The 15978-nt window shown below is 42.5% G+C and overlaps 1 protein-coding gene across 1 annotated transcript in view; it reads left to right on the top strand.

The window, feature by feature from the left end:
• Positions 1–13461, top strand: part of LOC115076197 — a 43384-nt gene extending 29923 nt beyond the window's left edge. The window contains exons 33-38 of the mRNA XM_029577374.1: positions 3145–3300; positions 5090–5223; positions 6871–7007; positions 7958–8052; positions 9292–9481; positions 12449–13461. Of these exons, the coding sequence (XP_029433234.1) occupies positions 3145–3300; positions 5090–5223; positions 6871–7007; positions 7958–8052; positions 9292–9481; positions 12449–12564 (828 nt within the window). The 3' untranslated portion in view covers positions 12565–13461. The remainder of the gene's footprint in view (positions 1–3144; positions 3301–5089; positions 5224–6870; positions 7008–7957; positions 8053–9291; positions 9482–12448) is intronic.
• Positions 13462–15978: the final 2517 nt, after the last annotated feature.

The following is a 15978-nucleotide window of genomic DNA, read 5'->3' as shown; positions in this document are numbered from 1 at the left end:
CTGCCGCCCCGTGCAGGTTACCCCCATGTTTCTGTTAAGGGCAGTAACTGCCACTCCGTGCAGGTTACCCCCATGTTTCTGTTAAGGGCAGTAACTGCCACTCCGTGCAGGTTACCCCCATGTTTCTGTTAAGGGCAGTAACTGCCGCTCCGTGCAGGTTACCCCCATGTTTCTGTTAAGGGCAGTAACTGCCGCTCCGTGCAGGTTACCCCCATGTTTCTGTTAAGGGTAGTAACTGCCACTCCATGCAGGTTACCCCCATGTTTCTGTTAAGGGCAGTAACTGCCGCTCCGTGCAGGTTACCCCCATGTTTCTGTTAAGGGCAGTAACTGCCGCTCTGTGCAGGTTCCCCCCATGTTTCTGTTAAGGGTAGTAACTGCCGCTCTGTGCAGGTTCCCCCCATGTTTCTGTTAAGGGCAGTAACTGCCACTCCATGCAGGTTACCCCCATGTTTCTGTTAAGGGTAGTAACTGCCGCTCCGTGCAGGTTACCCCCATGTTTCTGTTTAGGGTAGTAACTGCCGCTCCATGCAGGTTACCCCATGTTTCTGTTTAGGGTAGTAACTGCCGCTCCGTGAAGGTTACCCCCATGTTTCTGTTAAGGGTAGGAACTGCCGCTCCGTGCAAGTTACCCCCATGTTTCTGTTAAGGGTAGGAAATGCCGCTCCGTGCAGGTTACCCCCATGTTTCTGTTAAGGGTAGGAAGTGCCGCTCCGTGCAAGTTACCCCCATGTTTCTGTTAAGGATAGGAAATGCCGCTCCATGCAGGTTACCCCCATGTAGAAATGTTACGCCATCCATTTCTTTATGCCTTTAGATTCACAGTGTTTGTCCGATGCCCTTGTTAATACATTAACTGTTCTCGTCTTCACCACCTCTTCTGAGAGGGATTCCAGGCATCCACCATTCTTTCTGTAAAAAATATTTCCTAATATTGGTTCTGAGTCACCCCCCTTGGAGTTTCATATCATGACCCCTAGTTCTATCATTTCTTTTCCAGTGTTAAAGGTTGGGAGTTTGTGCATTGTTAATACCTGTCAGGTATCTGAAGGTCTGCATCCTATCTCCTCTGCACCTTCTCTCCTTCAGGGGATACATATTCAGATCCTTCAGCCTCTCCTCATAGGTCTTCTGAAACAGACCCCACAACATTTTGGTCACTTTCCTCTGAAGTATTTCCATCCTGTTTCTTTCCTTTTTGAGATACGATCTCCAGAACTGAACCCAGTACTTTGTACAGGGTTCAGTACCTTGTACAGGGTCCTTGGTGAGGCCTCACCAAGGACCCTGTACAAGGGCATCACCCCCTCCTTTTTCTTCCTGGTTATTCCTCTCTCTATGCAGCCCAGCCCTCTTCTGGCTTTAGCTATCGCCTTGTCACATTGCTTCACCATCTTCAGATTGCCAGACACTTTCACCCCAAGATCCCTCTCCCAATCTGGGCACAGCAGCCCTTCACCCCCCCCCCCCCCCCCCAATATCACACACAGCTCTTTTGGATTACCGCACTCCAGATTCATGACTCTGCACTTCCTGGCATTGAATCCCAGCTGCCAAATCTTCGACCACTCTTCAAGCTTTCTTAAATCTCTTCTCATTCTCTCTACTCCTTCAGGTGTGTCCACTCTGTTGCAGATTTTAGTATCATCTGTAAAAAGGCAAGCTTTTCCTTCTAAGCCCTCTGCAATGTTGCTAACGAAGATAGTGAACAGAAACGGTCCCAACACGATCCTTGAGGCACTCCACTTAAAACCCTTCTCTCATCATTTACTATTGCATGCTGTTTCCTAATAGTCAACCAGTTTGTAATCCACTCCACCACCTTGATGCCCACACCCAAGCTTCACAAGCCTCCTATGCAGGACTGTATCAAACACTTTGCTGAAATCCAAGCAAATCACATTCCTTGAGCCAATTCTCTACTTACCCAAGATTTGTGCAACAAAACCTTCCCCGGTTGAATCTATGCAGCTTTGACTCCAGAAAGCCACTTGACTGTAGATAGTTCACTGTCCTTTCCTTCAGCGGTTTCTCCATTCATTTTACCATCACTGAGGTGAGGCTAACTTGCCTGTAGTCTGAAGCGGGACCTTCACTGCTCTTCTCCAGTCCTGTGGCCCCACTCCCGTTTCCAGGGATCTGTTGAACAAGTCTCTGAGCTCCCTCAGTATCCTGGGATGTATCTCATCAGGCTCCATGGTCCACTTTCAGCTTTCCTAGCTCTTCCCATACATTCTCTTCTGTAAACAGGGCTGCGTCTCCCCCACTCCCATCCATGCTCTTGTCAGCCAGCAACAGTCCTTCTCCAGGTCTTCTTTAGTGACCACCGAACTGAAGTATTTGTTTAATATTTCAGCCATGTTATCATCTTTCTCCCCACATTGCTCCATTCAGTTTTACAATACTACCTTTGGATCTTCCTCCTTTCTCTGAGGTATCGGAAAAATGTTTTGTCACTCGCTTTACCTCTTCAGCAATCCTTTCTTCTGCTTGACCTTTTGCTTTCCTGATTTCTTTCTTCATCTCCCTCAGCTTCACCAGATATTCTTCCCAGCGTTCCTCTTTTTGGGATCTTTTATACTTCTTGGATGCTGTTCTTTTTGCCTTTATTCTATTCGTCATCTCCTTTGAGAACCAGATTGGTTTCTTTTTCCTTACTTTTGTTTACTTTTCTTCCATACAGATTGGTAGCCTTTGAAATAGCTCCTTTTAATTTGTTCCACTGTTGTTCCACTTCACCCATCATCTCCTAGGTTTCTAGTTCCTCCTCAAAGTACTTCTCCATTCTATCAAAGTTTGCATTTTTGAAATTCAAAACTTGGATTTCTGTGTGACTTCTCTCCATCCTCGCTTTGATATCAAACCATACTCTGGCATGATAGACATTTCCCCGTTTGTGAGTACTAGGTCAGGTACCGAGCCCTCCCTCGTGGGGTCCATCTTAGCAGGTGTATATGTGTGTGGGTAGGGTGGGCGTAGGCACATAAACCTGTTTTAAAAATTGGTGTAATGTATGCCTGTATTTGCCAGCTAATTTATGCATAATGTTACAAAATTACCCTGAAAATGTTCTTTAGTTCTGCCTGAGAAGTTTGTATTTCCAGTGTACATTCTCTATTTGATTTTCCTCTTCTGTTTCAAACAGATATTTAATGGCTCTGTCCCACAAGATTATATTCCACTATTGGGCAACATAGCCAGGATGTACAACGCCTCTGAGATTTCTGGCTGGGAAATCACACAAATAGATACACTGGCAGCATTACTTGAAGGAACTGATTGGCAAAATGATCTGCCGAAGGTGAGAGAAGCAGACAGAATGCTGCATGTCCACTTGGGAAAGCGGAGCAGACAGAGCTGGCTGGTGGGCTACATTAGGCACAATTAGTGGAGGAGTGGCTTAGTGGTTAGAGCAGCCAGGGTTCAAATCCCACATCCGCTCCTTGTGATCTCCATTGTCTCAGGTACAAACTTCTAGGGCAGGGGCCTCCCACTGTACTTAAATTTGTAACTTCACTTGGAAAGAGGAGTAATAATTAAATTAAAATCAAATCAATTACTGCTTAACCACTGTTCTTTTACTGAATTATCAGACTACTAATCAAGAACTTTGTAAAAAGGTTCTTACTAACATTACAATTTATAACAGACAACTTCAAAACTCACAGGTACAGTGGATGCAAGCTCAAAATCAGGGTTACAACTACATTGCCTTAAATCCAAATTGTTTTTTAAGCATTATTTTTAAATAGTAGAATCTCCATATGCAAAGATGAGTTCAATATTTTAAAGTATTTTAGACCATTAGCCAATTTGTAAGAGAAATAATGTCCCTTAAAGTCAAATGCATGAGTAAACAGACTCAGGTTTTACTGAGGTCAATATTCAAAGCCATTTAGAAGGATAACTCACAAGTTATCCATCTAACTCACAAGTTATTCATCTAACTCCATGTTATCCATCTAACTCATAAATTATCTCATCTAACTCATAAATTATCTCTTCTAACTCATAAGTTATCCATCTAACTCATAAGTTATCTCATCTAACTCATAAATTATCCATCTAACTCCAAGTTATTCATCTAACTCATAAATTATCTAATTTCATGTTATTTATTTAAAAACTTTTATATACTGTCATTCTGATTTTAAGTCATGATGGTTTACAATAAATAGGAAATAAACAATTAAGAATAATAAAAAAATACAATAAAACTTAAAAGTTGTAAATAATGATAGTAACATAATCGAGTTAAATGGTCTCCACCATGAAGGTCGGTATAGAAAAGTGTTAAATAAATAAATAAATAAATAAATAAATCATAAAATAAATTTAAAACATAAAATAAAAATGCCAGCTGTACAATAAAAACAATAAAAATATTTTCAAATCAAAATCAAATAAATCCTGGCCACAAACTAGCATCCTCAATCAGTTATTAGGTCTATGTACCAAATGCCTTTGCAAATAGCCATGATTTTAAGTTCTTTCTAAAAGCCATATGATCTGTTTGCATTCTTAACTCCAAAGGTATTGAATTCCACAATTTTAGTCCTGCTATTGAAATGGCTCTTTCTCTAACTTCGCTGAGGTGTGCTGTACGTATAGTTGGTACCACAAGGAAGTCTTTATCAGCAGATCGCAAATTCCTTTGCGGTGTGTAAAGATGGATTGTTGCATTTAACCACTCCATATTGTTATTATTTAAGTATTTATGTAATAAACATAAGACTTTAAACTCAGTCCTTGATTTATCAGGCAGCCAGTGCAAAGAATTTAGAATTGGTGTTATATGATCAAAATTTCTGGCTCCAGTTAATATTCTGGCAGTTGCATTTTGTAAAAGCTGTAATGATCTTAGGGTACTTGTTGGTAGGCCGGGCAATAAGGAATTACAATAATCTAAGCTAGACAAAAGTAATGCTTGGAGTACTGTGCAGAAATGCTTATAGTGTAACCATAAATTATCCATCTAACTCCATTATCTATCTAATTCCAAGTTAGCCATTTAAATGTTTAGTTTTGAATATTGACCTCACTGTATATTATTTAATAAATTCTTCTCTTTCTAACTGATATTTTTACAGGTTAATTCTATGGTCACTCAGTACCTACAAAGGTCTGGTGCTCAGTTTGATGGGACTTTGCTGACAGTTCTTGCCCCATACATCTGTGCACTAGAAGAGGAGCAAATAAACACAATTAGCAGTGATAATATAAAGTAAGTTCTGATTTCCTTAATGGGAATGTTAAAATGGGACCACAAGAGCTGCAAAGGTCTCCTGAAGGTCTCCTCTGATTCCCTGAAGGCCTCCTCTATATACCTTGTTATAGTCTAACATTAAGGTGACCAAACAGGTCAATAAGGTGACAGAAAAAGCCAGAAAGATACTTGGGTGCATAGGGAGAGGGGAGAGGAATGGTCAGCAGAATAGGGAGGTGATGTTGCCCCTGTATAGGTCCCTGATGAGACCTCACTTGGAATTCTGTGCACAATTCTGGAGATCACATCTTTGAAAGGATATAAACCAGTCTGAGTCAGCTCAAGGTGTGGCTGATAAAATGGTCAGTGATCATCATTGTAAAGTGTACGGTAACAGACTTAAAGCTCTAAGCATGTACACCGAAAGGTGGGATAGGGGAGATATGATAGAGACATTCAAATACCTCACAGATGTCAATGCAGAGGAAGTGAGCCTCTTACAATGGAAAGGAGGCTCTGGAGTGAGATGTCATGGGTTAAGGGTGAAAAAGGGAAGGAGTAATCTAAAGAAATATTTCTTTACAGAGAAGGTAATTGCTGCATGGAATAGAATCCCAATGGAGGTGGAGGAGACAAGGACAGTATTGATTTTAAGAAAGCATGAGACAAGCACAGGGGATCTCTGAGGGCGTGGAAGTCATTGTCATACCTGGGAACTCTCCGGATCTAGCCAGGAGACTCCAGAATTTTGAAGTAATTGTTGGGTCTCCAGGCCAACACCAAAAAGACTCTGGGTCTTGCTGCAGAAGCTAAAAGTAGGACACAGAAGAAGAAATCAGTTGGGCTGCATGTGCGGGAAGGAGGAAGAAAAGCAGCATTGCCTCCCAGCAGCTGAAGCAGAGGGTAATCAGTTGGCTGCATGGGCCTCACTGCTGCCCTGCATAGGTGGGAGGAAGAAGGAGGTTGCTATGGTTGTTTTTCCAGAAAGGCAACAAAATAGGAAATATCGTCTGCATTTCCTATTTCCGAGTCCCTGGATGAGCGCAATACTACATTTCTATGTACTGACAAGAAAGCTCAGCTGCAAAACAGAGCAGGCTGACAGTTGCACAGGAAAGAGCATTTTCCAGGGTGAGGCTGCCCTCAAAGAGCCCTGAGGACATAGCGACTCACTCAGGCATTATCTACCCTGAAGATCGTCTTTGATGTCTTGCTCTTAGTCAGCCACCTTAATTGTGTGTGTTACCTGTGTAACCCGCCCCGAACGTTGGAGGGCGTAGGATAGAAGTAATTTTATGTAGCGTATGGTCTTTATCTGCAGTCCCCTATTTCTACGTGAAGAAAAAAACCCTGAATAAAAGTAAAATGCTTTCTGTCCAGAGAGACCGCTGTCCGTTGTCTTGGATCTCTCATCAAATGTAGAAATCATTTAGGTACAGCCTTCAAAAGCATTTACTGTGTGAATTCAATTGATCTTTTATTGTCTTATTTAGTGCAATTACCAAACCATCACGGTCAGGGCGCCGGTAAGAATTAGAACAGATCCTGCTGCTAGAGCAATCGATTTGGGTTTATGGAGGAAAGCTTACTTTTTTCTTAGAGAGCAAGGGATGTAGCGACTTTGCTTTACTGACAATGATTATTAAAACATTGGTTTCTCTCCAGAGCCTCAGTCATCCCTGTGAACATTTCTGTTTGTTCTCAAAACAAGAAGAATCTCATACTGGAGAAAATGAAAGCTGCATATGCGGAGACCATGAGCTCACAGAATGCTTACTATGAGCAGCTGAAGACGGCACTAGGTGAGATGCACTACGGTTACCGCTCTATAGCTTCCTGTTCCTCAAAAGCCTAACAAGTAGCTTTGTAATACCTGACGTGTACAGTCATTCAAGCATTGGGCCCAAAACATTAAAGGCCTGAATTTCAAAAGCATTTACACGCTTAAAACTTCATTTTACACATGTAAGTGCATTTTACTCGTATAAGTGGGATTTTGAAAATTGCTACAATATACAGCATTGAATTGTCCGTAGGATTTACTTGTGTTAAGGGCACGTAACGTGGGTAAATGGCTTTTGAAAATTGCTACAATAGTTTGTTACCTTTACATGCGTAAATCCTTTCAAAATTCACCTGATAGAGTCCCAGTTATTCAATATGTGCCATCAGTCACCTTAATAAACAAAATTCAACTGTGTTAGGTTAGTTTTGATCTCTTTTTCAAATTTATTATAATTGCACTCTCAATTTAGACAAATCAAGGCATTTTATTTTTATTTATTTATTTAGGTTTTTATTTACCGTCATTCCAAGTGAGAATCACCAGATCACAACGGTGAATAAGGAATAGAAATAAAGTTTAAAGAAAACCATATAAACTGCATAACAATAGGGGATGCATCGGTTTTCAGATCTTGTTTGAATTTCTTGGTGTCAGTAGATGTTCGAAGGTTTTCTGGTAATGAGTTCCAGAGAGTGGGGCCAGCAATTGATAAGAGCTCTGTCTCTTGTATGTTTTAGGTGGGAGATTTTATAGTTGGGATTTTGAGTAATCCTTTGTTGAGAGATGAAGAGAACGGGCAGGAGTACGAGGATTAAAAGTTATTCCTAGTAGTTCATTGTTAGAATCCAAATTGTTGTGAATTATTGTTAGGACTTTGTATATCATTGTATATGTTGCTGTCACATGGAAAGGACATGCTAACTTTCTATAATCACTGTATAATTATCGGCTTTGCTTATTTTGAAGGTGGTGCTCGATCAGAAGATTTAGTTAATCTTGCCACTGGCTTTCCGGAGATGGACATAAACATATTCACAGAACTAAACCCAGAGGAAGTGAAGGTGTGTGAGAAATATTACACAGTAAAGTTGCAATTGCTGATAAAATCTGCATTGAAATGTTGTCATTTCCTGCTACTACAGGGCTCTGGTAATTGGTTGTAAGTCAAGACTATTTTTTCCATAAGAAACAATGGAAATACCCCTAATGCGTTCCGAACCTCCCAAAGCACCCCTTATCTAACATTTTCATAATAAAAAAGGGTTGTATAATGTGCTTAATTACCAGAAACACCAATATTTTTCCTAGTGTACTCACCAAAAAGTTATAAAATGTGCCGAGCCTACCAGAAACAACAATTTCATGCTGTACTCACCATTCAAGTTGACATCTTTGGCTTGCAGGAAGGGAGGAGGGGGAGGATTCCCCCCTCAGAGCACACTCGTTGCCCCCTCCTAGTACACTCATCCCACCCCTCCGGACACCTTGCTGTAGCCAGCTGAGTGCTACACTCCCTGTCTGCTGCTGCACCGAAGCTTCCTTGGTCACCAGTGATGCTGTTGCTTGCTGCAATGCCCTGCCGGGTCTGCCTATGTGCTCCTGTGAACTTTTGCAGCTCTGGGTGCGCCTGAGATGGACAGGCCTCATCGGCAGCAGCAGCAGCCAATCACTGCAACAGCAGAGCAGAAGTCCCACCCACCAAGCCCCAAAAAACACGATTGACAGGAAAAATGCCCAATTAGAAGCAACCGCACGCATGAGTGGATACACATGGCCTTGGCCGGCATTCAGGTTGTAACTCAAGACTTTGGTTGTAAGTTGTTTGCAAGTCAAGCCAACTGTAACTCGAGGGTCCACTGTATATTGAAAAGGGTGGGATTCTCTGCAGCAAACAGGCGCTCTGCGAAGAATATGATACAGAAGAGAAAGAATGTTCAGGACATTTAACCATTCCAATTGCTCAATTATCTCAGCGCTTTAAGGCTTCTAATAAAAGATCACACACTTGGGTGTCTCCACTTCATACTTCTGGCAATAGGGAATTGACTTTCCTATTTAGGATCTGCTGGGGCTTTCCAAGTGACCCAGACTGGCCATTGATGGAGACAGGATGCTGGGCTTGATGGGCCACTGGTCTGACCCCACATATTATTATTAATATTCTAAATATATTATTCCTATTTATGTCTATTTGAATTAGAGGATGTTTGTCATAGATTGGGCTTTCTAAATGTATTTGTTTTAAAAAAAAAACCCCACCACATTTTCTATAAATTTACTGTTGAATTTTTTCTTGGTAGATGCTGAGTGGTCAGAATTTGAAAGACCTGCTAGGAGCAAATCTCCAAGATCTGAACACTGTACTGGACAGTGCAGTAGTAAAGGCCTGGGCAGCGACACACACTCAATCTGAAGTGAATTCCATTGGACTGCAAATGATAGCAGGGGTTCGAGACCCACTGCCGAACGGCTACATAGCGATACCCCTAGGTGAGTAACTGCCATAGAAACAGGAGCAGCAATTAGCCACTTAACAACCCTGTTATGAATGCAGATTGTTAACACAAAATGCACCGTCCTCAACCAAGCAGAATAAATACAGGGCTGCAGACACAGTCAAGGAGAACTAAATAGTACAAACACTGAATGCATTAAATTATAACAATTAAACATATATTTCTGATTGGCTGCAGTTCAGAATATTCAGCTCGTCTAATGCATTTTTACTAATTACCTGAGAGACCCCGTCTCTCAATGAATAAACACTGAAGCAATGCCTTTTCCCAGAGCAGAGGCACATGCAAGGCGAAAAAAATAAAATCTTTACTTTTGTTTTACCTTTCCTTATGATAACAATAATGCTCTTCAGACAATGTCTTGAAATATTAACCCAAAGTCCATTTATGAAGCTCTGAAGAACTACAGCCATTTACTCCAGAGCCCACTACAGTAATCAGATCTGTGAATCCCAACACTATTGATCAACTTCAATCTGCACTTAGCATCCACTCTCTCTGAGTCCTAAGCACAGGCTTCAGTGGTGATTCAGAGAAGAGTTCAGGTCACTTTATCAGGGTCTGCTGCATGTCATATATAAATTAGTTGTGTGCCCTGAAGGGAGTTACTATAAGGTCTCAGTGTCTGCGCAATCTCCCACATATACCAGACTGGATGGGGCCTTCAACTGTAATAAGAGATCTTACTCATGGTTCTCTTCATGGTGCTGCATGTCATACTCTGGGTGTTTCTGTGCATGTATATATGTATGATTATACTGTTGTTTCCACTGCTACCTACATGTATACAATCAGACACACGAAGTCGGGCCAGCACACGCTGCTCAAATTTTAAAAGGCACCCGGGCAGGCACGTATCTCCCGGAACGCGCACAAAACATTTTTTAAAGGGGCAGGGCAAGGGCGTTCCAGGATTTGTGAATGAAACCAGCGCGTAAATACTTACGTGCACAGGCGCGCACCAGCGTCCCCTACCGCGTAACTTTACTTCTGCTGTAGCCAGCATGTAAGTCATAAAATAAAAAATTCTAGACTATTCAGCGGGGTTTTAAGAGTTGATGTTAATGGTAAAAGGGAGGCTATTTAACTGGCAGGGGGTAGGAAGTCCTATCCTTCACCTGGACGAACTGGGAATGAACTGGGGAAACTGGTAATTGCATTGGCGTGCACCTCTCCCCACTTACGTGGTAGAGGCGGCATTTGTGCGCACATGTATGCGTCCACATAGAATGGTGTGCACATGTACGCGCGTACAGCCAATTGTATACCATGCGCGTATATTATAATATGGCCACATCCTTTGGACGTTCATGTGCGCCCGCGCAGCTGTTTCAAAGTTACAGTCATACATTTCATCTTCCATGCACAGCCCCATCTTTCAGTTTACTTCTAGAGTTTGGATTAAGTAGATCCACAATGCAGCTGGGAGAATACTCTTACTGCTGGTTTTATTGTGAAGGGCCTCGTAGTGGGGCCAAACTGGGTGCCCGTGTTTTCATCACATGCACATCCACTTCTCTTGGGCGCTTGATGCTATATTTCAATGAGCTGCTGCATTAAAAAGCATCGGGCGCACAGGGGAGTGTGGCTTTGCGTGTTAGGAAATCGAGCGCTTAATACAAGCATCCATTTCTCGCCCCTCAGGAATACAAAAGAATGCGATCTGGTCTTTTGCTCATTGAAACATAGAAACAAAGAAATGTCGGCAGAAGAAGACCAAACAGCCCATCAAGTCTGCCCAGCAAGCTACGCACTTTATCCATTTTTTTTTCCTTTTTCTCTCTCCCACCTGTTACTATTGGCTTCCAGGACCAGTACCCTCCAGCCCTAATTCCCCTCCACCAATGTAGAGAGCAGCTCCGTATCTGCATCCAAGTGACATCCAGCTCAATTAAGGGTAGCAACTGCTGTAACAAGCAGGCCACCCCCTTGCCCCATACTATTACCCACCCCTGTTTTTATTTTTTGTTTGTTTTATTTATTTATTTATTTATTTTTTGGAGATGGCAGCCCTCCATCCTTCTGCTCCGTGAAGGTGGAACACTAACTACTGGCCACTGGCTAATGTTTTTGCTTTATGCATGCGTTCGTTTCATTTGCGTTAGTCGATGCATGCGTGGTTCTGTGTATTCAGGTTATGAGTGTTTTTTTTCAGAGACAGCTGGGGCTGTGTTCTCAGGCTACTCCTCTCCTCTTCCGTAGTCGCCAATCTGCTTCTGGCAGCCCCCTAGAGCGTCTCGGTAGCAGGAACCAGAGGAAAGCAGTATTTTTTGTTTTTCAGTTGAGCCCTTGACATGCAGCAAGTCATAATGCCAGCTCCGGGGCTGGCATTAAATTTGCTGTGTTAAAAAGTGCCTGTCAGGAGCCCGGCGGTTTTTTGCATCCTGAGTAATAACATTTACATGTGATGAGTGCTATTAGCTATCAGTTTGTTTGGACACGCCAACCCACTTATTGCATTGGGTGTTTGTCTAGGGCATCCAAACGGCGCCTCTAACTGCAGGTTAACCTGTGTACTAGGCTGTGCACACTTTATTCCATTGCTGCAAGAGGTTTGGGTATTTAATTGCTCATTGTTTCTTAGTAACTTGAAGACAGTAATTTTATAAGCCCCCGCAGCAGGTTGCAGTCTGTGTGTAGAAAGTACTTATAGACTTTAGCCGAATTTTCAAAGTGCATTATGCACACAAGTGTTCACTGGAGGCATGTGTGCACACATTTACACCTGAAACTTAGCAGCTGTAAATGTGTGCAAGCATTTTGAAATGTCCAAGTATGTGCATTAATGGTTTCACCACTGCACCAGAACGCCTCTATCTAGAGCATAAACCAGGTTTATGCATGGAAATTCAGCCCCAAATTTGCAAGACAAAATTCTGTTGAAAATACTGAACAGTTATTCATAAAAATGATACAAAATTTGTTTTTAATCTTATTTCAGCACCTCAAGCATCTGGAGCGACAGCATACAAGATGCCGAACGTTTCCCAGCTACTGTACTGCATGCTCAGTTCTCTATTAATTGCCTTATTGCACACGATCAACCTTCTTCACTAAATTAATATCATACAAAATCGCTGCTGTACTGCACAACAAATCATGTTTACATGTTATTTAAATATTTTCTCAGAACTGAGATCCTTCAGGGAAAATCTAGCATGAAGGTGTGCACTGCTAGTAAAATGTTTGCCTGCACTTTGCCTACCTCCTCATATTCTATGATTGATGTCCCTATCCAGCATAAGTACATAAGCCAAGAAACATTATTGATAACCAGGAAAATCTACAGTTATCAGAATGTGAGCCGCAAATATCAGAAAAAAGGGTTTTCCAGAAAAGGCACTGTATTGCTAAATGCTCTTATGTTTTAGCTTGCACCCATAGCAGCAGTCAGAAATACTATTATTAGACAGTCCTTCACTCCCTCATCCTGAACCAAACACTATCCCATACTCAAGCAGAAGGGATTTCACTAATCCTCATCAATCAAATCCTAACCATGCATCAAAGAATGAAGCTTAACTTTCACTGGCCATAAGTGAAGCAGCTGTGATGCCACCAGGCCTGTCATCAGCCGATCAACTCTGGGTGATGTCATCTTTTAATGCAGATCATGGCACTAATCTTGTGCTTGTCACAGGCTCTGTAATGCAGCAGCGGAGATGGCACAGATGAGCAGTGGGTGCTGAAAATGGTACAGTGGGACGGATGAGAAATGCTGCTATTTCACTGTAAATCACAAAGCAGCTTGCATAAGCAATTCTGGCACTAATTATTCCTTATTTAGAGGCTGATTCGTTAATGCAGAAATGCACATTATTAGTGAATAGCTACCACTGAAGGAAATGAGACATAAGGTAAATAATATGCGTTTTCCGCCTTGAAATTTTATTGCTCCGTCATAGGAACATAAGAAATGCCATACTAGGTCAGACCAAGGGTCCATCAAGCCCAGCATCCTATTTACAACAGTGGCCAATCCAGGCTACAAGTACCTGGCAAGTACCCAAAAACTGCTAGTAATAGCAGAGGCTATTCCCTAAGTCAACTTGTTTAATAGCAGGCATTGGACTTCTCCAAGAACTTATCCAAACCTTTTATAAACCCAGCCTCACCAACTGCCCTAACCACATCCTCTGGCAATGAATTCCAGAGCTTAATTGTGCATTGAGTGAAAAATGTTTCCTGATTTGTTTTAAATGTGCTCCTTGCTAACTTCATGGAGTGCCCCCTAGTCCTTCTATTATCCGAAAGAGTAAATAACCGATTCACATCTACCCGTTCTAGACCTCTCATGATTTTAAACACCTCTATCATATCCCCCTCAGCCGTCTCTTCTCCAAGCTGAACAGCCCTAACCTCTTCAGCCTTTCCTCATAGGGGAGCTGTTCCATCCCCTTTATCATTTTTGTCGCACTTCTCTGTACCTTCTCCATTGCAACTATATCTGGATCAGGAACTTGGTGCCTTACTTTTGCTGGCAGGATTATATTTAATGTGCTGCTAGTCTTTCTGGGAATATTTAATGACAACAAATTGTTACTGAGTTTATAATCTTTGTATTACTGTGCTTCCTGTAAAAGAAAGAAATTATTTTGCCAGATCTATTTGTATTATAAATATTATATATTTTCATCAATAAAATTCCTATCCATAAAATATTTCTTTTGGAAATGGTAATGAATCAGTGAGAAAGATGGTTCTGTTTTCTTTACGCTTTTGAATACATATTTCCCTCATTTGTATAGCTTTTCTCCTTACTCTTTCCCTTCCAGCTCTCATCAGGAAATCATCATATCCAGTCACTGTTTTCTCTGACACCTGAAATGCAAACAGAGATAAGGGCAAAACAGATTTTAAAAAAACCCCAATTAAAACAATGGTCTGACCGATTGCACACAAAACTAACACCAACATCTGTCTTAAGATGCTGATGTGCATCACCCAAAGTGCTCTGCAGCACGCAGTCTAGTACTGTTTTTCTGGGTGGTGATGGAGGGAGAGGTTATAGGGAGAATGACTTTAGAGGGTTGGCGGCACCATTTTGCAAAATGGCGGCGCAAAATGGCGCCGGCCATAGACCAACACGATTCGATTTCAGGAGGCCGTTACGGACCCCTGCTGGACTTTTGGCAAGTCTTGTGGGGGTCAGGAGGCCCCCCCAAGCTGGCCAAAAGTCCCTGGGGGTCCAGCGGGGGTCCGGGAGCGATCTCCTGCCGCGAATCTTTTTTCCGTACGGAAAATGGCGCCGGCAGGAGATCGACTGCAGGTCGTTCCGGACCCCCGCTGGACTTTTGGCAAGTCTTGTGGGGGTCAGGAGCCCCCTCCCCAAGCTGGCCAAAAGTCCCTGGGGGTCCGGGAGCGATCTGCTGCCGCGAATCGGGGTCCGGAACGACCTCCTGCAGTCGATCTCCTGCCGGCGCCATTTTCCGTACGGAAAAACGATTCGCGGCAGGAGATCACCCCCGCTGGACCCCCAGGGACTTTTGGCCAGCTTGGGGGGGGCCTCCTGACCCCCACAAGACTTGCCAAAAGTCCAGCGGGGGTCCGGAACGGGCTCCTGCTACTGAATCTTGTTGTCTTCGGCCGGCGCCATTTTGCAAAATGGCGGCGCAAAATGGCGCCGGCTGAAGACAACACGATTCGATTTCAGGAGGCCGTTCCAGACCCCCGCTGGACCCCCAGGTAATTTAAGGCATTTTGGGGGGGTTCGGGAGGGTGGGGGATTTAATTTAAAGGGTCGGGGGTGGGTTTTAGGGTGTTTTAGTGTGCCAGTTTTCCCGCCCTCCCCCTTCCCCTTCCCCCGATTTACGATTTTTTGACGATAAATCGGGGGGAATTGTTATTGTATCGTGGCCCTAACGATTTTTGACGTTTTAAAATATATCGGACGATATTTTAAATCGTCAAAAAACGATTCACATCCCTAAAAAATACTTGCTACAATTTATTTTAAATTTTCCAATTGCTAGTTTTATGAAGTATCCCCTAGTCCTAGTGTTATTTTAAAGTGTAAATAACTGTTCCCTATCTACCCATTCATGATTTTATACATCTCAATCATATCCCTTTTCAGTCTCTCTTCTCCAAGCTAAAGAGCCCTAAGCTGTTTAGTCTTTCTCCATAAGGGAGTCTTTCCATCCTCTATATCATTTTTGTCACCCTTTTCTGTACCTTTTCTGTCCACTATGTCTTTTTTGAAATGGGATGATCAGAACTGCACAGAATATTCAAGGTTCAACCATGGATCTATCCAAAGGCATTATAATAATCTTCATTTTGTTCTCTGTTCCTTTCCAAATAATTTGCCTTTTTGACTGCCACCATACACTGAGTTAAAGATTTCAAGGTGTTGTCCACAAGGACCTCAAAAGGACTCTGAGGTCCTTTTCCTGGGTGGTGACTCTTAAGACGAAAGCCAGCATCATGTACCTGTAGTTGGAATTATTTTTCCCTGTGTGCATTATTTTA

The sequence above is a fragment of the Rhinatrema bivittatum genome, chromosome 14 (genome assembly GCF_901001135.1).
Source record: "Rhinatrema bivittatum chromosome 14, aRhiBiv1.1, whole genome shotgun sequence".
NCBI lineage: Eukaryota > Metazoa > Chordata > Amphibia > Gymnophiona > Rhinatrematidae > Rhinatrema > Rhinatrema bivittatum.
Note: the sequence above shows the minus strand (reverse complement) of the source record. Positions and strands in the feature narration are given on the sequence as shown.